This window comes from Poecile atricapillus, chromosome 20 (assembly GCF_030490865.1).
Source record: "Poecile atricapillus isolate bPoeAtr1 chromosome 20, bPoeAtr1.hap1, whole genome shotgun sequence".
In the NCBI taxonomy this organism is placed as follows: domain Eukaryota; kingdom Metazoa; phylum Chordata; class Aves; order Passeriformes; family Paridae; genus Poecile; species Poecile atricapillus.
Window position 1 is genome coordinate 5,069,717 of NC_081268.1, and position 25,988 is coordinate 5,095,704.

The 25,988-nt window shown below is 44.0% G+C and overlaps 1 protein-coding gene across 6 annotated transcripts in view; it reads left to right on the plus strand.

Moving 5' to 3' along the window:
* Positions 1–3,454: 3,454 nt before the first annotated feature.
* Positions 3,455–25,988, plus strand: part of RAPGEF1 (Rap guanine nucleotide exchange factor 1) — an 84,386-nt gene continuing 61,852 nt past the window's right edge. For all 6 annotated transcript variants that reach the window (XM_058853431.1, XM_058853433.1, XM_058853432.1 and 3 more), the window contains exon 1: positions 3,455–3,656. In XM_058853431.1, coding sequence (XP_058709414.1) covers positions 3,632–3,656 — 25 coding nt within the window. In that variant the 5' untranslated portion in view covers positions 3,455–3,631. The remainder of the gene's footprint in view (positions 3,657–25,988) is intronic.

Sequence of the window (25,988 nt, forward strand, 5' to 3'; positions counted from 1 at the left end):
CAGATGTTGCTGCCACATCTGGCACGTATCTGGCTTTAAGGTTAACTTTAGCAGTGTGCTCTCATCCGATAACAAAGCAGGTACCCAAAATATTCTTCATTACTTCTTCCTGATGTAGCATCAGTGCCTGAAAAATTGGCTCATTGTAGCCAGCATTCTCCCTCTTGAAGGTAACCAGCTACTGCCATCCCTTTCCCTCTGTCCAAATGTGCTGCAAGAACCATCCCTGTGGGATCCCACACTGCTCTGTAACAGCCTGAAAAGTGACATCTCTCCTCACAGATCTCCTCCTGCTCTCCTGGCCACAGTTCTGCCCTTAACAACACACTCAGATGGACAAAATCAGCTCCGAGGTGTTTTTCCCCAGCTGACTCCAGGGGATATTTAGAAGCATTAGGTTTTCCCAGTGTTGTGAGTTACATCTTAATGCAGAAACCACAAGAGAAACTCCAGCATCCCCCGGAAGGCAACACATCCTGGGCAAAACGGGGCTTTTTATATCAGAGACTATGAAAAGACCTTCCAATTTAGTAGCTGTTCTGTTCATGTCTCACATTATTGCACACATTCTCCTTCTCCCCTTGCCCAAGTCTGAAAACGGGAGGGTGTAAGAATAGCAGCTTGTTACTTCATCTGTCTGCTTCCTGTGTGTACTCCCAGTCGGGTCTGCTCTCATTAGCATCACCCGCTGCAGCTCCTCGTTACTACTGCTCACTAATACGAGTGAGTCAGCACAGCTCAGCGTGCCTACAACAGCCACCATTTACATCTGTGTGAGCCAGAGGAAAACCTCTACCTAAATCCACCTTTTTTTTTCTTTTTTTTTTTCTTTTTTTTTTTTCTTTTTTTTTTTGGTTAGGTTTATTAAGCAAATGTGCTCAGGAACTCTCCACAAGCCTCTCAACATAAAAATTATTGAAAGAAAAATGCATGCTCTGCCTGAAATTTTCTCCCATACCTTCTGCCCAGCCCCGGGTGTGTGAGATGTTTAAACAGGGTCATGAAGTCACTTTCAAAGTTGCGTGGAAAGCTTACAGAAATAGCAACCTCGTGAATGATTTATTTGATAAGGGAGATAAACAGTCTCTGACAGCTCTCCAGGCTTCAGATTTATTGGCCCGTAGCACAGGGCTACCTCCAAGTCATTGTTGTGATACTGGTCCCAAATTAAGTTGTAAAAATGAGTTAATTTTCAAATAGGACCATAATTATTTTACTATTGCCTGGAGCCCTCCCCCCGGGCTCTGCTGTCACTTCCCTGTGGATTGAAGCCACTTGTCCCCAGGGTGGTGCCACTGCTCCTGGGCTCAGATTAAAGCGGGTGTGTAGGCTGGGATGGCAGACACGGAGCTGAGGGTGTCAGGGAGCAGGAGCAGGATCACAGCGCTTGTCTGTGGCTGCTGTGGGGCTTCCAGCAGCCCTGCTGGGCAACCTGGGGTCACCACGCTGCCCTGAGCGTGGATTTGGGGTGTCTGTAGATGCTGTGAGGATGCTCTGAGCCAGCAGCACTGGTGTCCTGTTACAGTCAGCTTTGCACAAATCCCAACTTTGCTCCCTTTTCATAGAATCACAGAATCATTAAGGTTGGAGAAGACCTCCATTATCATCAAGTCCAACCTTCTAGTGAGTACCACCATGCCCACTAAAGCATTTCCATTCATTTTGTGAACACTTCCAGGGACAGTGACCCCATTACCTCCCTGAGCAGCCTGTTCCAATGCTTAACCATTCTTTCCATGGATAAATTTTTACTAATATCCAATCTGAACCTTCTGGCAGAACTTGAAGCTGTTTCCCTTTGTTCTGTTGCTGGTTGCCTGGGAGAAGAGGCTGACCCTCACCTTGCCACAACCTTCTTTCAGACAGTTGTAGAGAGTAAATTGTAATTTATTAAATTTTGCTGCTGACTTCTCCAAAAGAAATATTCTGCCATGGCAGTGAATTTGGAAAAAGGCAGAACCTGTGAGGCCTGAGGAGATTCTGAAGGGTCAGAAGCATCAGCAGGGCATCTCTGGGCAGCTCAGGATGGGGGGGTCCCTGCTCCTTCCAATCCCACATCCCGAGGATTGCATTTTAGGGGGAAAACCACCTGGGTTCCTAGAAAAAGACTGAGGGACTTGGGGCTGTTCAGCCTCGAGAATAGACCACATTAATGTGTATAAGTATTTGAAGGGGGATGGCAAGAAGATACGGCCAGGCTCTTCCTGGTGGTGCCAACCACTCGGACACAAGGAAATGGGCAGAAACTGATGCACACCAAGTTCCACCTGGACACAAGGAAGAACTTCTTTCCCATGCAATGACCACACACTGAAAGAGAGGAAAAAAAGCATGTGGAGTGTCCCTCAACAGAGATATTCCAGACCCCATCTGGTCACAGCCCTGTGCTGTGCCCTCTGAGATGACCCTCCTTGAGCAGGAGGTCGGAGCAGCTGACCCGCTGCGGTCCCTCCCAGCCACCCCTGGATCCTGATGCCCATCCCAGGATTCTGATCCTCATCCCTGGATCCCGATGCCCATGCCGAGATCCCCACGCCCATGTCTGAATCCCCACGCCCATATCGCGATCCCCATGCCCATCCCTGAATCCCCATGCCCATCCCGGGATCCCCACGCCCATCCCTGGATCCCGATGCCCATCCTTGGATCCCGATGCCCATCCCTGAATCCCCATGCCCATCCCGGGATCCCCACGCCCATCCCGGGATCCCGATGCCCGTCCCGGGATCCCGATGCCCGTCCCTGGATCCCGATGCCCGTCCCTGGATCCCGATGCCTATCCCTGGATCCCGATGCCCATCCCGGGATTTCGATGCCCATCCCTGGATCCTGATGCCCATCCCGGGATCCCCATGCCCATCCCGGGATCCCCACGCCCATCCCGGGATCCCGATGCCCGTCCCTGGATCCCGATGCCCGTCCCTGGATCCCGATGCCTATCCCTGGATCCCGATGCCCATCCCGGGATTTCGATGCCCATCCCTGGATCCTGATGCCCATCCCTGGATCCCGATGCCCATCCCTGGATCCCGATGCCCGTCCCTGGATCCCGATGCCCATCCCTGGATACCCATGCCCATCCCTGGATCCCCATGCCCATTCCGGGATCCCCATGCCCATCCCGGGATCCCCATGCCCATCCCGGGATCCCCATGCCCATCCCTGGATCCCGATGCCCATCCCTGGATCCCCATGCCCATCCCGGGATCCCGATGCCCATCCCTGGATCCCCATGCCCATCCCTGGATCCCGATGCCCATCCTGGGATCCCCATGCCCATCCCTGAATCCCGATGCCCATCCCTGGATCCCGATGCCCATCCCTGGATCCCGATGCCCATCCCTGGATCCCGATCCCGGGCCCGCGGGGGTTCCGTGCCCGCCCCGCCGCCAGCCCCGCCCCGCGGTTCCCTTTGTGGCCGGGAGGCGGCGCCGGGCGCTGGGCGTGCGCGGCGGGAGCCCCGGGCCGCCCCTTCCCGTCGCGGCCCCGCGGAGCGGGCAGGGGGCGGGCGCTGCTCCACGGCCGCCGCTGGAGCCGCTCCCGCATCGCGCCCGGCAGCAGCGGGAGCCCGGCAGCCCCTCGGCCGGCTCCGTGCGCCGCCGGGCCTGAGCGCCGAGCGCCGGCTACCGACATGTCCGGCAAGATCGAGAGAGCAGGTGAGCGCCGGGAGGCCCGCGGGCAGCGCGGGAGGGGACGCGCCGGGGCGGCCGCGCTCGCCGCCCGCCCCGCGGAGCCGCCGCGGGCCGCGGAGCCGCCGGAGGAGCCGGAGCCGCCGGGGCTGCGGGAGCTGCGGGAGGCGCCGGCGGTGCCGCGGGCCTGGCGGGGCCCGGCGGGGCGGGGTGAGCCGGGCAGGGCCCCCCGAGCCCGGCTCGCTCCCTGCGGGGGCTCCTGACAGCGCGGGCGGCCAGCGGGGCCCGGGCCGGGGCTGGGCCCGGGGGCCGCAGGAGATGCTCTGCCCGTCCCCCCGGGGGCCGGTCCTGCGCTGCCCTGGCGCTGCTTCACTCGGGCATTGTGTCTCCCCCGCCTTTTCCTTTTTCCTCGCTGTTTTCCTCTTTTTCCCTCCCGGTTCCTTTATTTTAATTTTTATTTTCTTGCACCCATTCCGTCCTTGCCGTGCAGGCGAGCCATCAGCGCAGCCGGGCGCTGCAGCGCTTTGGGCCTACGTGCTATGATTAATTTCAACTTCTCTCAACTTTCCTCTCCTGGTGTTTGTGCAGGATGAGAAAAGATGAGCAAATGTCAGAGGGAACTTGCAGGTTTTTTTCTTCCCTCTTCTCCTCTGCCCGGCGTGCTCATGAGAGCCAGAGGCAGGGGAGGCTGCTGACGTTCCTCCTGCTCTCACAAGGAAACGCTCAAGCACGGATCATATTGTCTGTCTGCGCTTCTGGAGTCGTGCCTGGTTCTCAGTTGTCACTTTAGATGGTTGAATGACCCTGTTTTTCTCTGTAGTGGGAGTAGTACGCTTAAAGATTCAATTAGTGTTGTGCAAATCAAGCAGCGAAGTTACGTAGTTTAATTATGATGCATTTAATTAGCAGAGAAAAATCAATGCTGTTTTGTATATTCCATTGTGGGGAATAGCTAGGCTGTCTCCTCCTGGGGAAGGCAGGGCAGCAGCTCGAGTGGGGCTGTGTGGAGCATCCAGGCTTCCCAGGACAGCAGCCAGGGATGCAGGAAGGATCCGTGATTCCAAGGAGTGAAGTCGTGTTCTGGTTGTGGTCATTCCACCCTGGTGTTCTGCTCCGGTGCTGCGGGTTCTGGAGCGTCCCTGGGGCATGAGCAGCCTGCCAGCCAGCTTCTCCATGCAGCACCTCGGCGTGCTCCCAGCTCTTTGCCCTGAGTTACTGCCTAACAAGTGTGTGCTGCATCAGGGGACAAATGTTACTCCAGAAATATCACGGGTTAATCCGGTGTGCCATCCCTTTCACATATCACAACCTGGCTTTGCTCCTGCTCAGCTTTTCCATGCTCGTCCCTTACTCCAGCGGGCAAGGAGGGTGTTAGCGGAGTACACACACCTCGGGCCAGCTCTGGAATAATTGCCACTTGTTTATGCTGGAGGTGAATTTGGCTTGGGATTTAGTAACTGTAGACAGTAATTACAGACGTATAAATAAGTGATCACGTTTTGTTTATTCGTGTGCTGTAAATAACCCTGGGAGAGTAGTAAATAGAGTTCCACACCAGAGAGGCAGTGTGAGGAGTTCAAGCACAAGAAGATGACTCTGGAGACACACACAAACTCAGCACAGCTCCATAAACAATACAACAGAGGCCAAGAAATACCATATAAATATAAATACCATATAATATGCCATATAAAATACCATATAATGGCAATAAAATACCATATAAAAATCATCCCCTGCACAACCTAGAGACCAGCCACACTGAGCTCAAAGATCATGCGAGATCCATCCCCAGGTCGGTGCTGTGAGTGTGCAGCTCACAGATGCACTGGGAGAAGCCCTGATGCAGAGACATTTGTTCTAGTGGAAGTCTATCACAGTGGTGATTTGCTGAACAAGAGAAACTGTAAATCTGGGAATCTGTCCTCTTTCAACTGCTTGTACTTTAATTTCTTTAGGAAGGATATTAAAAAAAATAAAAAAACAATCCAGTCCAAATATAAACGGGAGAAGAAGGGGCAGGGAAGGAGGGCTGGGAGCCAGCTGCTCCAGAGCAGGACCGTCTCCATCGCTGTTTCTGAGTGTTTGAACTTCTGATTGACACAAGCAGTTTGGTTAATAGCGTCACCGAATAAACACAGCCTGTAATACCACAGCCATTCGGGAGTAATGTTTGTCAAAATGTGCACAGTAGCAGAACAAAGGGTACAGACTGATGAAACAAAAGCTCTGAGGTCCAAGATCTGTGCATTTGTGTATGTTTGAATTTATTTTTCTTACAGGGAGAGAAATTCCTGCATTATGTTGTAAATAAAATGGATTATTGCCTGGTCACAAGCCATGGTGACAAACTTTGGAGTGGCCTTTGGTTTTACTTGTGTGTCCGTCTAGACAGGCTGCTGGAAAAAAATGTATTACCCCTTCCAGGGTTAGACCCCCAGAGACCCTCATACATCTGCTCCCTGGGTCCTTAACTGAAACACCTTATTGGCACTCAATAAAAACAACAATAAATGATTAGAGATAACAGCTTCTGTCCTGTCCATGAAGGAAGAGCAGACAAGGCTCCCTCTGGAGCCTCTCAGTGCTGCTATTTCATCAACAGAAGGGTCACTGTAGAACAATTCAGAGCTCTGCTTTGGAGTGAAGAGAAGCCATCTGGTAATGTAGAAGACGATGGTATATTTGGGGTTTGCTAGTGTTAGAGCCCCTACTTTGTTAAGCTCCCACCAGGAGACTTGCAGACACTTTTCCAAAGCAGAACCCTCCTTGGCTTGAAGAGAAGGAATGGCCATTGACTTCTCTTTACTCCAGAACTGTGACTTTGTGTCTTCACTTTTAGAAAATATTTGCTCTCTCCCTTTTTTGATGTGAAATCCAAAATAGGGATGCCAAGAAAGAGCAGAGAAGGCCACAGATTCTGCTTGGGCTTCCTGTTACCATGGCGATGCACGAATTCCTGTTTTTATTTACCTGATGGTAATGCTTCATTCAGGGAGAGTAAGGGAGGAATTAGACACCATCAGCTCTGAACCAAAAACTTGTGAAACAAGTCCATTCAAAACTGCCCTTTTAGTAAAACCAAACAACATATGGGTGCCGTATTTTGAAGGTTTTTCACTCTTAGTCTTGTTATTTCTTCCATGGTTTTCATTTCCCTTGTAAACTTTTCCAACAGCTGCCTGCTAAAGGTTGTTTGAGAGAGCTGTTTCAGGTGTTAGCTACCTGGAGTGCAGGCAGTCATCTCTAATCTGCCCAGGACTCAATGGGATGTGTTTATTCCCAGTAAACCAAAACCACTGTTGGCTTTACCTTTTGCTCATAAGCACTTGCCTGATAAGCAAATTCACCTCAAATTCTCGTCCTTGAGTATTGGTGGGATAAACATCTGAGGGTAATCCCAGGAGAACTCTGTTCTTAAGAAAATGTCAAAATTGAAGAAACAATTCAGGAGGTCACATTATTCCAGTCTTTGTAGGAATTTAATGTTCTGTCTGGAGTCATTCATGCCAATTTATGTGATCCTGAATTGTTCATCTGCGAATGTTTTTGTACTAACCTAAAGTTTCCTGAAGATTTTGTTTTTGCAGAGGGTATGTTTTGAACTGTCATCATGTCTTAGATCATTTTATGGAAATTAGCCTGCCTGTTTTATATACCTGTAGAGTTTTATGCAGTTTCTCTTTGTCATGCTTAGGTGGGTTACTAGGCAAGACTCTCTCAGTTCTGTTGAGCATTTACTGCTGTACCATGTTCCTCATGGTCCTCAATATTAAGTGAAGGCTTTCAGGTTAGAAAATTTTGCAGTTCACCATCTTAAGTGCTTCACTGCTGGTGGTTTTCAAGCAAAATAGGAGTTATCTGCACATCTGAAAATTAGACCCTTCAAAAAACTTACCTCTCAACCCCAAAGGAAATTTAGTTCCAATTCTTCCTTAGGCTTTTAGCACCTACTCTGCTCCCATAGTGACATCCCACATGTGTTTTACTGTAACTTGTTTAAACAGCATCAACCATTCAACCATTCAGGCTGGTTTTGTGTAGAGGTAAAATACAGGTACAAGATGATCCCTGATTTCTACAAAACGGCACAAGGAGCAGAATTTGGCATCTTTTGTAAGCCACTGTAGGTTGACAGGTGGTGTGTAAGTGTGGGGTAACTGCTGCAGGATTGAGATGGTCTCAGCACTTGTAAAGAAGGAAGTGGGCAAGGAGTGGAGAAAAAGACAGCTGAAGGCTACTGGAATGTGAAGCAGCTGGGTTGAGCCTTAGTCAGTGAAAATCAGAAACTGGAAACAATTGCTAAATTTATTTTCAGTGTAAGCAATCGTTTTCCTTGAACCACAGTGCCTAAATATATCTCTTGGTTGTGATTTTTATGTGGTGGTAGCTCGTTGGCTCTTGCTAACCTCCTGGCAGGCAGAGAGAGGAGTGGAAGTTCACTGTCAGTCAAAATTGTAAAACAAATATCCCTCATTCAGATCTCTTGATTCCCTTTGTGGATTTGCTTGCTGCACAGTATTGCCTGAGTGGAAGAAACCTGGGTGTTTGTTTCTAGGGAAGGGAGTCGATCTGTAACTCCTCTTCCAGGTTTTCTTGGGGTTTTCTTCATGTTTTTGGAAGTTTTGAATTGCAGCTGATGCTCTAGTAACTCTACTGTAGGTGCAGATAGATTCTAATGCAAAGGTGTGATCTTTTTTAAAAAAGAAATATACATTAAGACCTTATTTATTCCAAAGTGGAAAGCCTGAGAGTAGAATTGGCAAAATGAGCTTTGCTATTGACTTACAAATCCTTTGGAAGGAGGGCATTCCATCCAGAATTTTAACAGCATTTGAACTACAAGTGGAGGAACATGAGGAGTTAACTTTCTAGACTTTTAAAGAAGCTGGAGAGATGTTGTACCTTCCTTGGCAGAGGCATTTGATGGCTAATCAGGTTTAATTCAATCACTCAATCATTTATGTGTGTTATGGGTAGCTCAGTTGAGCTAGTGGGAGCTGGAGTTGTTTGTTCAGTTTGGAAGATTCCTTGTAGCCCAGCAAAGGTAAGATGATAAAGAACATTTTCTGTCTTTGTGCCAGATAAAACACCCAAAACTATGTTTTATATTAAAAATAACAAATTACATGTCAGAACTACAGGTAAGGTGATTTAATAGCCTCCTTCCTCTCTCCCCCTCCTCACCACACCCATCATTTTGCATAGTTTGAATACATGTAGTGGATATAACTTGTTCAGTTTTCCTACACATATAGTCACAACATTTTTCTGTTGGAACTCAAGATTTGGGGACCTTTGCTAGTTTGGGAAGCTCTTTGTCCTCTGTACTGTTGCTTAGTATTAAATGAATCCTTCAGCTTGTATTTTCCCTGTAGAGATGTTACATAATGTGGAGAAAAATCCTATGTATGGAGAGGGGTCCTTCAGCTTCTCAGATTTGTGACAGAATAGGCTTTTCTCTCTGAAAAGAATTGAAAATTTATTATGCTCTAAGTACCTAAATACTTGGAAAATTCTGCTTTTCCTTTTTATTTATTAGCATATGACTGTGGGATTCAGCCAGTATCACGGAAAGAGTATTAAAATGATGTAGCTATTGCAAGGATATTAGTTTTGTTGCTTGTAGGTTTTTGTTTTTTTTCTAAATAACTAAAGTTTAGCTGCAGTTGAGAAATATTGTAGAGCATAATGGGATGAGAGGATGGTAAGGGAGAACAGTGTGTTACTCTCAGGGTTTGAAATCAGAGGAAAAGGGAGGATAGGTTGAAGGAAAACTAGATTTATTGTCTTTGCAAATTGGAATTTGCAGCCCCAGGACTCCAAGGTGTATAAAAAGGTGGGCAGAGAAGGAAAAACGGACATCACATGTTGATGGAATGGGTTGAAAGATCAGAAGATGAAGTGAGAGGACACCCAACCCACCATGATGGGGGAAGAGGGAGCGGGAGGCTGAGTTTTGTGTGAGGAGAGCAGAGAGGAGAGGACAAGACGGATGGCAGAGGGGAAATCAGGCAAGGGGGATGTTCCCCATGGCTTTCATGGGAGCCTGTTCCAAGGCAAAGAGACAGAAGATGAATTTCAGCAATCCGGAAAAGCTGCAGGAATCCTGCAGGTTGGGACGTGCTGCCAAAGGAATGTTCTGCAGTTGTGCTGTTCACGTTTTACTTCAGCCTGACAAATTATGGCTTTATTCCCTGACCCACGGCATCCACTCTTAAAAACACATTTCCAGTTTCTTCTTTAGGTGTCTGGCATTGGCAGTGACAGAGCAGACAATTTCATCTGTGTGAGAGAGAAATGATGTCCTCACATGTTCTGTGGAGCAGCCTGAGAAGGCTGATGGATCACATTATTGATCTGCTTTTATTTGGGTTGCATATTTCAGTGAAAGCTCTCCAGCTTTGAAACAGTCACGTTAAATCTCTTTACTGTTTGAGCTGCTAGCACAGCTCACCTTCTGTGGAGTTTGTAAGATAATGTTTCCCTGTAAGAGCAAGGGAGAAATGAATAGAAACACTATTAAAATTAAAAGACAGGCTGTATCAGTGTTCACTTGGTGTTGTGGGAGGTACAATATTGAACAGTATTTGGCAGGACTGGTTCTCCTACACCTCCTTTCTATTGTATCGTATTTAGGAAAGTATCTAAAGGATCTGAGAATTGAGAAGAGCTATATTCTAAATAACTGATTGGTTCCCATTTTATAACAGCTCTGAGGGTCAAATGAATATGGGTGGCACTGAAGAAGAGATTTCTTAATTATAGAAGGCTGAGAATTATAATAATAGTTCTTAATTATAGAATTACTGAGCTTTTTGAATTGAAAAAAACTGAATTGAATTGAAAAAAAAATATGTTTTGCATTATCTTACTTTACCTGGGTGACAGTGTCTGCTGCATTGGGTAGAGTTTTTCTGGTGCCATGAGAATCCTGTGCATTTTGTGATGTGAGTTAACATCTTGGCGTGGCCATCAGTGCCTCTGAGGAAATCCTAATCCATTATTCTGCCCAGGGAGAGAGGTTAAAGCTTGCTTGCACTCTCATGCTCTCATTCTTTCTCTCTGAAGGCTTCATGGGGGTATGCCCTTTGTTGAATACTTAACATATTCACTGAACCAGTCCCATTTATATTCTAAACAAGATCTTTAATTTCATCCCTGACGTGTACAAAATCTTGGGGTTTGAAAGAAAATTCATGAGAACTTTTTTTTTTAGGCATCTTGAAAGAAAGGAAAAGAAAAATCAGTGGAGGTTAAAATCAAGGAATAGTTACTCACAGCTGGTAAGATTGGAGGAAGCAGATACTGCAGCTTGGTTGATTAAACCTTGATGGAATTTTACTAGGAGACTGAATAAATAGTTCTGTATCTATTCAGCTGCAGTTTGCAGGCAGTCTTTAATAATTAAAATAGGAACCAAAACAAGTGTGTTCCAAATATACAGCACACATTGTTTTATCCCTTACTTTTTGATGGGTTTGTTTGGTTCCTCTGTGCCAATCTGTCCTGTCTGTGATGCCCAAGAGGTGCTAAAGTAGCCTCAGGAATTAATTCCATATTTAGAAAGTTTCCTTTACAGGCCAAACGTCACAAAGGGCACCCAGGGAGATCAATATTGCAGTTCTGGTTGTAGAGTACATTCCAATCAATTCTGGAGAGCAGAGCTCAGTGCATCCCTCTGACAATGGTGCATTTAACAGGACAATACTGTTTAAACAGTTTTTCTTGGGTGTTTTATGATCCTTTCAGTTGTGCTCTAACTATATTAACTTCATCAATTTCAGCATTTTGCCTTTTTTTTTTTTTTTTAATGTTTAATGCAGCCTTGCATTTCACAGTTGAGAGTGATGTGTGCTGCAGCTTTCATATGCATAAAATGAAATATCCCTCTTTGGATATATATCTTCCATCTTAATTTTTTTTAAGTCTACATTTTCTACCTTTTTAGGAGAATTATATATAAGAATAATACATGTGAGGAACTAGGGAATTCTGCCAAAATGTTTAGTTAGAACTCATCTATGAATTTACAGGGATTTGCAGAAAATGTAGAGCACTGGTTTGTGCAGGAGGTGGTTTATCTGTATAAATACCCTTGGAAGGTCACATGGAATCAGATGTTAAGGCTGATGCCAGATTTTGACAGAGCATGGTAACAGCAGTGCAGGGGTTGAGTTTAACTTTTTCTACTTGGAATTGCTTCTCCAGGGCTGCTGTGTGGGAAAAAATTGCAGTACCCAGAAACATTGTGCATCGGAAAGTCACATGGCTTTAAAAAACCCCATAATCTTGTATCTTTATGAGCAATACCTAGAACATAACTGAAAAACTGAGGTGGGGAGTTTCTCTGTTTTCAGCTTAGTTTTACTGTTCTTTTTATGTGTGTAGCTGTTTGCTCTTTGTCATTGGAATCAGTGGCACTTCTGTCCCCTGCTCTATTCTGGTGTGTTGTTTTACAGGAGAAACACTTTGGAACATTGTAGAACCACCCTGTTAAAATGATGGAGAGAATTTAAGGAATGGTGTTTAAAGTAGGTGAGCTGGCACTCTCAACTCTGGCCAGTTTTGTGATATTCAGGTGCACAAAATCCCTTTAAAGAAGAACCAGCGAGTCTTCATGCATAACTTGGCACATCTCTAGGAGATAAGTTTGCTCCTTGTCTGCACCTCTCTTCCTTAATCTGTAACATCCTTACATAAGGCAGTGGTGATAGCTCATCCATCCTCTGTTACAGCTCTTGGACTTACCGGTCAATTTTTGTCAAATTTTGTGGAGGAATGGATATTAAAATTTATTTAAATTTCTGCACATTTTCTGAAGAAGGCTGAGGAGATCAGAGAGGCTGCAAATAGGGCTTTCATTATGGCAGAATTGAAAATGTAGCTGTCCCCTCTTTGTAGCCATTTGGCAAATACACCTTGTGAGTGGCCTGGAATGGGGAATGCCAAGGAAAAGCAAAATCTTTGGGGGAAAAAGCAAATATGTCTATTCTGGAGACATTTCAGAGAAGCCAGCTGAGGGCAGTGAAGGGTGGGTGGCCAATAAAAGCCTATTAACAATTGCAGGGCAAAGAAACATTTAAAAACCATGCCAATAAAGAATTTGGTTCTTGTTACTCTCTGTGCCTATTTCCAGGTAGGCTTTAAACAGAGGTGTTTTTGTTCCTGTATGTCTGGGCTGAAAGCACTGTATAAATTCCCTAAATATTCATTGGCAGCTCTTACTCTTAGATTTTATCCTGAAATACAACCTTCTTCATTAGACCTCAAATGTGAGGTGTTTGTTTCACTGTGACACTCAGAGGGCTCCCTGGAGACATCAGTGATACCCAGAATTTCCCTGAGCTTCCATTTGGCTGGCAGCCTGGTGAATCCAAGTTCCAAGGGATCCAAACCCTCTTTTACCCTGGGCAGAGGAATTTATCTATAAATCCTGAGGGTCTTTTGGCAACAAGGTGTGTAAAAGTGTTAGAAACAATAAAAAGGATGTTGGAAGGTTATGGATTGCCCATGTCATTGTTTGGATACTTCTCAAGTTCTGTAAGGACTTGGGACTGGTAGAAGTAAATGTACCTAAGGTTAGAGCCATTGGTTATCCACTCTGTTGGAGTATCACTGGTAATGTCACCAAAAACTTCCCCCATCAGCTGTGGGCATAACTGCTCCTGAAATCATTCCCAGTGTGCATGAGCTGTTAGCGTGGCTGTGGATCAGCATCCTGATCCGAGTCTGTAATGCCTGCAAAACACCCTTCTCAGCCATGCTGCCAGGCTTCTCCTGTGAGAAGGCTCACATTTTTCACTGAAAGAGAGGTCAGGCCTTGGAATAAGATGCCCAGAGAAGTGGTGGAGTCAGTGTCTCTGGAAGTGTTCAAGAGATGTCTGGATGTGGCTCTTGGGAGTATGGTTTTGGGTGATTATGGCTGACAGTTGGACCAGATCATCTTGAAGGTCTCTTCCAGCCTTGATGAGTCTGTGGTTCTGAGAGCTAACAGGCTGTAAGTTTTATTATTACTATTAATTTGTTTTTACCATTTAATTTTTTTCAGATGAGATAATTCACATCTAAAAGCTTTGGCAACATTGTATATTAAGTTTCAAATATTATCATAATGGAAAAGAGTCATGCAAGAAATATTAGTACCCAGTTGTACACATTTAATGAAATTGTTATTCAAAGCTTTTATGTCCAAAACAGTAACACTGGTTTGTGTTGATGCTGCATGCTCTGATCTTAACCTTTGGGATGACAACAAAGCACAAAAACTGGCTCCTCTTGCAATCCTTTGCCCTTGAAGGAGTCATTTAGTTAAATTCCTTAATATTTTTGCAGCTGTGGTTGTGGTTTATTAACTGATGCTGCCTTGAGAAGCAGCCTGTGTCTGCAGCAAAGTTTTCATTACTCATCTGTCAATACTTGCAGAGTAAAACAAATGGGTCTGAGTAGAGGTTTCTGCTCTTCAGTCTGAATAGTTTCTTTCCTTCCATCCCCACTATTTTACCCAAGGAGAGGGTAAAGAATATTTTTGATGCAGTGAGTGCATAGTTGTACTCTATTGGATAGGAAGGTCTGGCCTGCTTTGTCTGTCAGGATTATTTTAAGCTATGATGTCTAGAATTTATTAAATGAACTAGAGGGAATTAAAAACAGCTCTTTTTCCCAAAATATTCTCACTTCTACAGCTGTGAAATGCCTTTTATCCTGATTCATACCAGCTGAAGAACCTCCAGAATTTCTCTTTTGCAGTTGGTAAAATACGATTTTGGGCCAGTTTAACAATTTTCTGGTCAGAAGAAATCTGAGTGAGTTTGGTTTGGTTTTGGTTTGGTTTTTCTTTAACATAGTCCTTAAAACAGAAAATCAGATAACCCAAAACTGTTACATTGCTGTGTTTACTGATGCAAACTCCAAGTTCTGCAGTAAATGCCTTGGCCTCTGGGTGAAATGCAGGAGGCAGTTTATCTGCCTGGCTTTTTGTGGAGGTATTTTGCATGATAATTGCAGATGAAGAGCACATCTCACTTGGAAGGCCCTACAGAGCAGGGGTGTCACCTCTGTGAGGTGATGGACATGAATTTTGTGATGGTGAGTGGAAGGAGCTGGAGGAGCTGCTGTGGTGGTTGAGCAGTGGATAGAAAATGCTTTGGTGTCACAGGGCAGAGCTAAAGGATGAGCTATAATAAGTAGGGGAGAAGCACTTGTAGAATGCAGGGGTCTGACTCGATTTACCACGTGCTTCTCTTGAGTTTCACACTTGGCTGTGACAAATACCAAATGGAAGAGCAGCCAGGCTGGTGAGCAAGCGTGCTGAGAGGCAGAGGTCTGTGCTGACCTCTCTCTGTGCATGTGCTTTGGGGGGAAATACCGGAGTCCTTGTCTCCTTTTCCTGTTGTGCAGTCTGGTTTTGCTTACTTTTATCCTACTTCAGAAAATCAGGGTGGTGTGAAACCTCACACAGCGGTTCCCTGGGCATGAAGGTGTAAAGAACTAACCCCAGCCCAGTAAAGGTGATTCATAACTGGAGCCTTGCTTTGTACCTCTGTACCTACCTTGGCACATTATGTGTTGGCTGGTAAATTTGGGCTGGTTTCCTTAGCACATGGAGCTGCCATCAAATGCATTTTAAAGTCTGTCCAGTGGGAGACTGCTCTGAGAGTGGAAGGAACCAAAACCTCTGCCAGACCTAGCTTGGAGATAAAAACTGATTAGTGGATAATTCCCTCGGAATGAATAATCTCTGCCTTAAAAGATGAGTTGCAGATGGTTTTGGATGAGAGAGGGAGAGAGATCAGGTTTAAAATGTCATTCTTTCAGTAACCTGAATCTCCTGACCTTACGTGACACTGCAGAGATGATTTCAGCCAAGTAAGACCAGGAGGAGAGGCTGGCTGGGGATGTGTGGCCAGTGCTTCATGCCTTGGGCTGACCCTGAGCCCCAGTGTTATATTTACCTCACAGTTTGAGAGGTCTTTCACTCCACAAGGTAAGGAGAGCTTCCAAAATACAGGGAAGAGCCGTTTGGAACTCCCTAAGTGAGGATCAGTATGTGACATGACTTCTTGAACTATTTTCAGATTGATTATGCATCTACTGATCTTTCACCTTTGCAAAGGTAACAGTACTTGTGTGTTTGCCTGTCCTTGACCGGAGAGGCTGCAGAAAGCAAAACTGAAACTTAAAACTAGGTTAAGGACTATTATGAGCAAGCTGTGTCAATAAAAGCCATCATTTTGTGTAGCTGTGCAGCTTTTCAAATTACTCCGTCGAGACTCTCTTTACAAATGCTTTTGTATTTTGTCTGTTGACTCATCCATCTCAACACTCACAGTAGCATTTCAGTACTGTCTTATAAAGCAGTGATTGAAGCAAGGTTGTTCTTGGGCTGGTTCATCAACAGATGCAATTAATACAATGATGTTTGTTTTGACACCCTGGCTCACTGGCAGCATTGTAAGCAGCATTGCTATGCGAGGAGATTGCTGTGGTTGAGGACTTCGTGTACAGGCAGATCACTCAATATTTGTATTCAGCTTAAAGTCAACACTGAAAGAGTTTCAGACCTCTCCTAAGCTGGCAAACAGGCTCACTGGTGCTACCAGCAATGTTAACAAAAGGGCAAATCATAATCTGCAGCACTTCTAATTTATTTACAGTATTATAAAATGCTGGGTTTTCATTCTGGTGGAGAGCCCCAGAAGTATAAAAGGAAAGCTCAGAGGGATTTTCTCCTTGTGCAAGTCTGGGCAGGTGGTGAAGGAAATACAATTTGGACTCAGATATTTATTCTTTCAGTAGAACAATGTCAGTCCCAGGCCAGTGCTTCTCAGATGTGTTTTACCCTGGGAACTTGTATAACATGTCTTCCTTTTCAGCTATTTTATTTTTAGCTGTATAGAGGGTGTAACCATTGTTTAAGGGAGTGTCCATGGCATGGAGCCAGTTGATATCTAAACCCTATCATGAATTGTTTTAAAGAGAGTATGATTTTCTCTACTGAGATATATTGATGACTATTTTTCAGGGCAGGAAGTACCTGCTGACTCCAGCAGTTACCAGAGCAGCTGTTCATTATGAGTAAGCCACAGAAAAATTCTTGTGAAAGCCCTAATATCTCTAGGAAGCAGCTTGAGCTTAAATGATCAGTCTAGTTAAGCTGTATGAAGAACTGCTTTCTTATTTTCACTTGCCTGGAATTTTATATTGGGGGAAAAAATCTGGTTCTTAGGGTATCAAAGTCTGTAGGATAGTTTACAGAGAGGTGTTTAACTTCAGGCTAGTTAATATTTGTTAAGGCTTGTCTGGACACTCCCCAGACTCTTGCTCCAGGGTACAAATTTAATTGATTTATTCCATGTTGAGTTAATGCAGCAGTTTGTTTCTGCAGGTAGGCATCTCTGCTGCTGCATGGCTTTGAGCATCCTGTGGCATTGTAGCAGCCTGTGACCTAACCTGGGTTTCCACCAGGACCTGTGTTAGGCCAGGCACACGCTGGAAATGCAGTCAACTCCCTGTCCTGGGCTTCCTAAGGAGTATGTTGGGACTTTTTTTATTGTATTCTCTGTTTTTAGTCACAGAGCTGACTTCTGATGAGATTATATATAGATTTCCATAGCTTTCCGCCAAAAGATTTGTTTTGAATTAATGAACATTTTTGTGAATTTCTCTAGTTCACATTTTCTGGAAAAATAAATGATGATTTTGGTCCAGACCCCTCTGCTCTGTGCCAGGTGTGAGCAGCAAGCCCCACTGGGCTCATCCAGGGAATGGGAGGTTGTAGCAGCACTGCTGACCTTTGGCTCACGGAAAAAACAATGAGCAAGGAGTACAGTGCTCCAGATGTGAAGCTGTCTGGAAGCTGAGTGTGCAGAGATAAGCTGCTGATGGGGAACACCCTCTCAGCCACAGCTTCTGCATTATCCAAGTGAACCCTGTGTCACAGCTCAGCTTCTCAGATACCTCCAGCCCAAGTTCAGTCACTTCCTTCGTTCTCCATTTGAGCTCTGGGTTTGAATTGCTTTTTATTTTGTGTTGTGTCTTGTTGTCTGTGATACCAGGATATGATTTCTTCTCTGTCAGTTCTCCCTGCCCTTTGTTTCTCTCAGTTTGCAGTTGTTGTGGATGGTGACACGTGTTGCTTGTGGTGCATCCTCTGTGTCACAAGGTTTTGACTCAGCAGCATTGTCCTGGAGATGTCCAGGGATGTTCCAGCAAGCAGTGGTACATGTGTCACAGCAAAAGGACATCCTTACACATTTTGCCCAAGCAGCAGAGCTCCTCCTCTTGCTGCTCAATGTGATCCTGGGGTCATGGCTGATGAGAGTGGGAACAATGGGAAGTGTGGGATGTTCTGGCTTATTTTGAGACCAAGATTTCATTTCCTTTGCAATAATTTCATGAATCAAAATGGAAAATGTATAATGCTTAGTGTTGACCTAGAGCTTTACAGTTTTAGAGCATTGTGCAAACATTTCTTCTGTACTTCTGACTTCATGACGGGTGGTGATGGAAAATGCTGTCTGTAGTCAGGTAGCGACAGTGAGTACAACTTCTGCTCTCCTTTCATCTACTGCTGTGGTTTCACTTGGTGCTGTGGTCAGATGATCTCTCCTTCTCCATGAGCTTCTGTGGGCTTTTCAGTCATCACTGGGGCTGTGTAGCCTGTGTGTGGGTTGTTCCTTCATGCTTCCAGGGATGTTGTTAGGTAGTGAGAGTGGCAGACGTAGTGCTGTGTGGTGGTGACATCTCTGTGTGTGTGGGATGTTCCAGGTGAAGTGTGCACAGCTCATGCCACCTAGAGGAATGGAGCTGGCAGGCCTGTGGCCATTGCTCTGGTGCCAAAATTTTGGTGGTTTTTTGTTCCAGAGATCTTCTCCAAGCCAAGCACCTTTGTGGCCTTGCCTCACAGTCTGGAATGAAGTCAGGTGTGAGTCTTCACAGGCAGCTCTCCATCAACTCAACAAACGTTTCTCAGCTTTTTACATGAGACCACTTTTCCTGATTTAGCCTCCTAAATGTTGATCCTCATCTTTCCCAATGGCTCGAGAACCTGAAATTAAGTTGTGGATCTCACTTCGTATTCTCCAGGAATTAGGGTGAGGAATCTAGTACAAGGTGTGATTTGATGGGATAACATTCTCCAAGCTCTCTGCTTTTTTGGCTTTTATGTTGCAATTTCTTTTGTGGGAGACTGTTAAATTTCCCAGAAGATTATCCTAATTTCCGGAGTCTCAAAGTCTGAATTGTAATTAAGCACTTAATTTGATGAGGGTTTTTAGATGTCTTGCTAGTCTATTGGCAGCTTGGGGAAATACTTCCATCTTCCTCCCAGCTTCCCCTCCATAGGTTCAAGCTCAGAAAGCTGGGATGTATTTAGAACTAACAGAACTGCCAGCCAGGCCTCAGAAAATTGCTCCAAATCTCTGCTTCCTGGGTAGGTTAAAGCCAAATTCAAAAGAAGCCTGGCCTTTCTGAAGAAGCTGAGGTGATAACAATTTATCAGTAACAAATGGACAGTAGGGAATTTTAATAATACATTTTTATTGCTTGCAATTGCATCAAGTTCTCTATTGCCACAAATGACAGTAATCAGGACATCCAACGGGGAAGCAATTACTTTATTTCTTGATCATCCAGACAGTCAGCGAGTTGTGTTACGAGATAAGCACATGGTTTGACCGGAGGGTGTCACCTCTTTGGGAATGAATTTTATTTTTGACCCATTTTAGTCTAATATGTGGTACAGAAAGGTCAAGACCAATGACTTGGGCTCACAGGATTTAATACACAGACAATAATGACTGAATGTTTTTCTTTTGTGCTGTTTAAGGTTAGGGCTTCTAGATAAGGTTTTTATCTTCTGCTAAAGTTTCTCTTCTGTTTAAGTAAAACATCCTTTCTCCCACCTCTCTCCTGTGCTTCAACTTTTATGCTTAAAATCTCTGGAACAATCTTGAAGCCTTTATTCTGGTCTGCCTTTAAATTGACCCCCATGTATTTTCATCAAGACATTAGGATGGCCTTCCCATTTCCTTCTATTCTCAGTTTAAATTTTCCTGTTACAGGAATACTAAAAAAAAAAAATAAAAAAATAAAAACCTAAATTACAGTTAGTCATATGTTAAAATAACCAGACTGAAGCCAGCAGGAAGAGCATTCTCTCAGTGTCAGTGGATGAGGCCGTGTCCCTGCCCATGGCAGGGGGTTGGAATGAGATGGTCTTTAAGGTCCCTTCCAACCCAAAGCATTCCATGTTGGCTGTGGATGGATCTCTTGCCTGTATTGACCACTGGTACATTTAACAGCCCCGTTCTGTGTCTCTCTCTTAACATGTTCCCCTTTTTGCTGATAACTTTCTGGCCTCCAGGCTACTGACAGCTGTTGTCCACTTGCTGCTAATTAAGAAAGCAGCGTGAGCGATGGGAATGTGGATTGCAGAGATTGAACCCCCCTCTCCACAGCCAAGCGTTTCAACCTGATTAAAGAGCGTCTGACTGATGACTGAGTGGCCTCTTTTTTCCTGCTGTGTCTCTGCAATAGCCTGGTTTTTATCAGAACTCCCAGGTCAGGTGCTCTCTGTGTCTCTGGATTTTTTAGATCCCGTAACAATGGGCAGCGTCAAAACAGATTTTGCCGTTCAAAAGATGGGCACGTGTGAAATCTGAGCTGCTATAAAGCCACGTCTTGAGCATGCAAAGTGTTGTGTACCTCTGTGCTCTTACTCAGAAATTCAAATGTAGGTCGTGTTTTTTAAATAAAGTGACACATGCTACGTTGAAAATTTCGAACTAGCTATAGGAATTAAGATCACTGTGAATTAACAGCACTTAAGTGGATAGGCCAATGATTTCAAAGATTTTCTTTCTCCGTTTAAGGATTTTTCCTTGTTTGTTTTGTTTTCCTTGTTTTTGTTTTCCTTGTTTTGCATCAGGTCCCAGTAGGAGATCTTTTGTGTGATACATTATTGCTGGGATTTTTAAGATCCATCAAGAGAATGGGCTTGAGCTCTGAAATTCCCTTCCTGGCCTGTGCCTCTGTGGAGGTAAAATGATTGACTGAGGTTAATATAATACAAGATTGCTGTGTTAATATGCAACCAGGAGGTGTGAATTCAAGTCAGAGTGGTGGTAATTTGGCAGAAGCAGCCTCCTGTAATGCTGATGATCTCTGGAGCTGTTTACCCCCAGGAATATTATGACTCTGTATTTCACATTAGACATCCAAAATTCAATCTGAATTCTTACCTGTGATAAGTGGACTCTGTATAGCCCTGCATAGCCCCTAGCATGCTTTCAAATCCATGTAATTTGCTCTTTTTTCTGGAATTTAATTTCTCTTCTTGCTTGTAATTTTTTCTCATGTTTGTCTGTTGCCTTTTACCCTGGAATTGAATGGTTTTTGATGTTTTTTTGGAAGTTCTCTTTAAAAGCACTATGTAAATATAGGTGTAAAATGTTTATTTAAATAAATAAAAAATCACTGCCAGACATGGCTCCTTAGGTGTGTGAAAATCCTTTAATAAGCCACGTCTACCACAATGTAATTGAACAGTAGGAACATGTCTAGGGAGAGGAGGATGCATGTTTGATTGTACTTATTGGTGTTCACCTTGTTATGCCCATGATCACTTTGTGAAAGGAGCCTTGGAGCATGTGACTTCAGCTTTTGTAATGAATAAGTGTCTTATATTTGTTTGAAGTTGAACAAGAGCTGCTTTACCAGTGTTATCCTCTATTCACTAAATGCATATAATATTAAACTAGTAGGAAATGTTAAGTGTGGTGTGCTTCTAATGAGCTGAACTAGGCAGACTCTTTGGGAGCTGGGTGATGCAGGGTGTGAAAGTGCCATAATCTCTTTGGGCAGCTTTTTGTTTTTACGTGAAGACAGCAGATGCTGACACGGTGCAAACAGAAGAGAAATCCTATCAGTAGATTGGCCCTGAGTCCCCAAGCTGTAGTCTGTAAATACAGTGATTTATGGGTATTAGGGATGAAAACAGTGTTTCTTTCTTTCCTCCAAGCAAAATATTATTTCCAAATAGATCATCTCATTATTGGACTCTGGTTTGGCTAGTAATTTCATAAAATAAACCTCATAGCCTTAATGTTAGAAAATGAATTTGTTGATTTCTCTACTACTGAGAATTTATGGAGGCTTCAAATCCCTGTCTGTCTTGCTGTGGGAGGTAATTAAGAATATGAGGGAGCGCTTTCTTGGTTTGAAATATTGAAAATGACTGTAAGCATTTGTACTGTTATGTATGTCTGGAGAGCTTGTTAGGGGTGGTGAGATGGTTCTGCTGGGTCATTTGCTGGGAGGATTGGTCATTTCTTTCACAGTAACCTGCTTATTGCTTGGGCAGCTTTGCCAAACTGTTTACTGTGTGCTGCCTGTGACTGGCAGCGTGTTTCCAGCCCATCATAGGAATATTATGTAGCTTCAGGATCATGGTTATTCCATTTGTCCTTTAAAGCCACTCCTGGTGACTTCAGGAATTGAGCTGCCATCACCCAGGTAGGTCATCTGCCAATGGTGATGTGTTTTTGCATCTGTTCTGTGTGAGCTTTTCGTGTCACTGATGGTGTCACCTGCTCTGAATCCGCACCTCATCAATTTGTGCCATGAATTTCTGGCTTGTAAAATGAAAAACCATCACACAATTTTGGAGGCACAGAGATGGCCTTCTCCCTCATTAAAGGGACAAAAGTATCATTGTACAAATTTCTGTGTGCAGACCAGCTGTCTGTTTGGTGCTAGGTCAGGCTTTGTTTAGACTATTGATCAAATGTAAGCCTAGAGCTTTGCTACTAGGTCTGGAGCTGACTTTTCCCTCCCCTGAGTTCCTGAATGACAAAGTATTTCAGTGGAGCTGGCACTTCTTTGTTGGGTTTTTTTGCAAATGCAGACCCAGTTCTTAACAGGAGCACAAAACAGGAGTTTCTGCTTTACAATGGAAAATGTTGAGGTTATGTTGTCCTGATTTCTCATAACATAGGAGTACCCTTTAAATAAAAAAATAAAAAAAATGACAGTTCAAACAAGAAAAATCTCTTCCTTTTATGTTTGTTATCTACTTCTGTTCAACAAAGCTAGACTTTATCTTTGAGTAACAACTTCCCATATATATAACAAATATCTCTAAATATTGCCCTTCTGCCTTCTAATTAGCTAAATCCATTCTGCAGTTGGACAATCATATTCCAAAGTAAAACAATGTAGGGAGTTAATTTGGAATAATACCTGTGAGTTTCCAACTTTCACCTTGATTTAAGTCAAGTTTCCAGGATGGAGAAGCCCTCTCATTATAAAGTCTGAGCTACAGGGTTCTTGTAGTTTTGAATGTTGCCTGTTTTATCATGAGAAATTCTGGTGTGTTATAGTTTGATTTCTCTAAAAGTAGATTTGTACAATTGCCAGAAAACCAGCTCAGCTCTTTACCTGCTCTGTTTTCTGCCAACAAATAGCAAATTTACTTGATGGTTCTCAAAGAAGTATTTTCTATATATTTTTTAATTCTGTATTTTTATAAGTGATTTGAATCCCTGTTGAAAGTATTTTCTGTGAGGGCCATCCTTTAAAGTTTCTGTGAGGGTTCAGTTTCATAATTATGATTGCTATATATAGTGTTGATTTTTTATCAAATAGCAGCAATCAAGCCCTGAGGGGTGTTTTATACCTATGGCTGGTGTGTCATATCAGGATAGGCATAGAAATGGTATTGGTTAAAGTCATATAAAGATGTAGGAGCCTTTTGCTCCTAAAGGAAACTTAAGGAGTTTCAGTACATTTTAATGAAGCAGCTTTTCCCAAACCAAGTGCCTTTTTCAAGATTTGTTTGAGCCATCTTCCAGTTCTGCACTCTTTGCAGTAGATGCACAAGTGGCTCTCAGGTTAATGAGGGATGAGGGCACATTGAGTGTATTCAGACTTCTGGCTGCAGAGTTGCCAAAAATGAAGTAGGAGAGCTCTCTTCCATCTGTCATTCCTCTACAGAAATCAGCAGTTTAGAAGTGGATGTAGCTGGGAGTTTATTCACTGAGCTTCAGAGTTCATGAGTACAGAGAGGAGAAAAAAGGCAGAATTTATGTGTTTGTTTGGGGAGGGAGGCAAAGTGAGCTTGCTGTGTAAATTTGTAAACAGGGTAGAAAGGAAAGGGAAGTTTCCTGAAAACATGTCCTGAAATTAATGAAGTCCAAGCTCAGATTGCAAATCTTGTGAAGTTGTGCAGGGTGTTGTGGGAGAGTGGTCCTCGTGTGGAGATGTTTGTGGAGGTCCTGCAGTCAATGACTGCCGTGTTTGATTCCCCTAAGCCCTTTCTCCACAACAAAAGGTTTTTCTGCTGAGCAGGAAAAAAAAGTGATGTTTTTTTACTACACTGACACAAAGCTTAGTACTAGATGCTTATACTGCAAAGTGATATTAATAAACATGGATAATGTATACAAAGTTCTGTGCTTTGCAACATTATAAGTGGTTGTTTTTTTAGTTGAAAGATGGTTTATAGTGTTTCTTGTTGCTTCAGTGCTGCATAATTTTTGGTACTCATTGGCTGGATCCAGGTGAAGACTCAAAATCTAGTTGGGGTGAAGCTTTTGTGGGGGGGTTGTGCATTACCAATTGATAATATTGAGATTGAAGATTTGGGAGGTGTTTACCCTTGTGGTACCAGCGCCACAGGTATTGTTATAAACATCACCTGATGTCTTTCTGAACCCAACTGTGTGACATACTGAATGCACTGCAGAAATCAGTGGGTTATTGCCTGTTTTTCACAGTGAAGGAGCATGAAGTTAATCACAGTGGAGCTTTGCCAAGGCACCAGGCTCAGCCTGAGCGAAGGGCCGTGCTCTCCGGAGGCCATGGAGCAGAGCCTGGCCTGACCCTGCACCACATGGCTCCAGGCCTCATGGAGCTGAAGTTTCCTCTTACAAACTGGCTGCTGTTTTCCAAACAGACCTCCTAAAGCTCCAAAGTATTGCTCAACAGACCACAAACTGAAATTAGTATTGATTCACCTTTCAGGGTTGATGGCAGGATCGCCACACAGTTGCACGTTGTGTTGCACAGACCTAAATAGCTTTGGCAGTTGCGGGTTTGCTGTTTTGTCAAAACCAAATTAAATAGAAACACTGTACAAAATTATTTCTTATTTATAGAAGCCTAAGGTCTCTCTACCACAGAATCTGGGCGCTGGCTTTTAAAACATGTTTTTTTTCTTAGAGTGGGTCATGGTCTTTGAATGCAATCATGTGTTTTCCTGGCAGGTATGGCTGGCTTGTGGGCAAGATCTCACTTTTGAAACCTGATGCCATGCCCTGAATGGGATGGGATATGATCAGGAAATGAGCTGTTGGTAAAAACATCACTCAAGTAGCTATTAATTCACCAAGATTTATTCTGTGATAAGAGAATAGTTTCAGCAAGATTGTAGAGAGATGCTGAGATAAGGATCTGCTTTGGTTTTGGTGAAATCCAGCCTGGCCTGAGCTGGGTTCCCTTTGGCTGTTGGGTTGTTGTGTATGAGTGTATTTCTTCTTGAAATTCAGGCCAGCTTTCTGTGTGACCAAACTGAAAGTTCACTGAAAAATTGAAACTGATTCTTAGTATGGCCCCCATTTGGGAATTTTCATTAAAGATGACAGTAACTGTTAAATACAGAGAGGGTGATACAGTATAATATATATATAATATATAATGTTGTATGTCAACAATGATATGCCAAAGAAATCAGGCTCAGATATCCCCTTGTTAAGTGGGTTTTCAGACTTGTCACTGCATTAGGCTGAGTAATATTCTGAAGCAGCTGGGGAATAGCTGCATTTTCTTCAAAATTAAATTAACCAGTAAAATTCTAGTGGCTGTTTCCTGCTACTGAAACCTCAAGTCTTCAGTAGGCTCAGATGAGTTAGAGATGGGATAGATTCCTTCAGGCTCCCTTCATGTTGTGTGGATGTTTGTAAAAATCTGCTGTGGTTGCTGCTGCAGAAGTTCAGTATTCTGGATCTTTCAAAGTCAGGATTTGCCAAAAAGAGTGGGGAGAACTGCAGGTGTTGGTGTCATTATGCCTTTACCTTGAAATCTGTTATCTGTAGACCAGTACAACCAGGAGATTTTAATTCTGGCATGAGGAGATGGCATAAATAGAAAGTTGTCACAAATAATTGTTTAGTGCTAAAGTAACTTTAATATTTATGTGCAGCAGAATGAAAGACAGACATCCCACTTAGACTCCCTAAGGTACTTCATGTTTCCTGCCTTGGTGGTGTAGGGATGTGCTAATTCTACAGCTAAGGAAGGGAAGAGGGAGCTCCCTCCTGGGCTGTTCAGTTCAATTACCATCTTGGTTCCCCCTTGCTG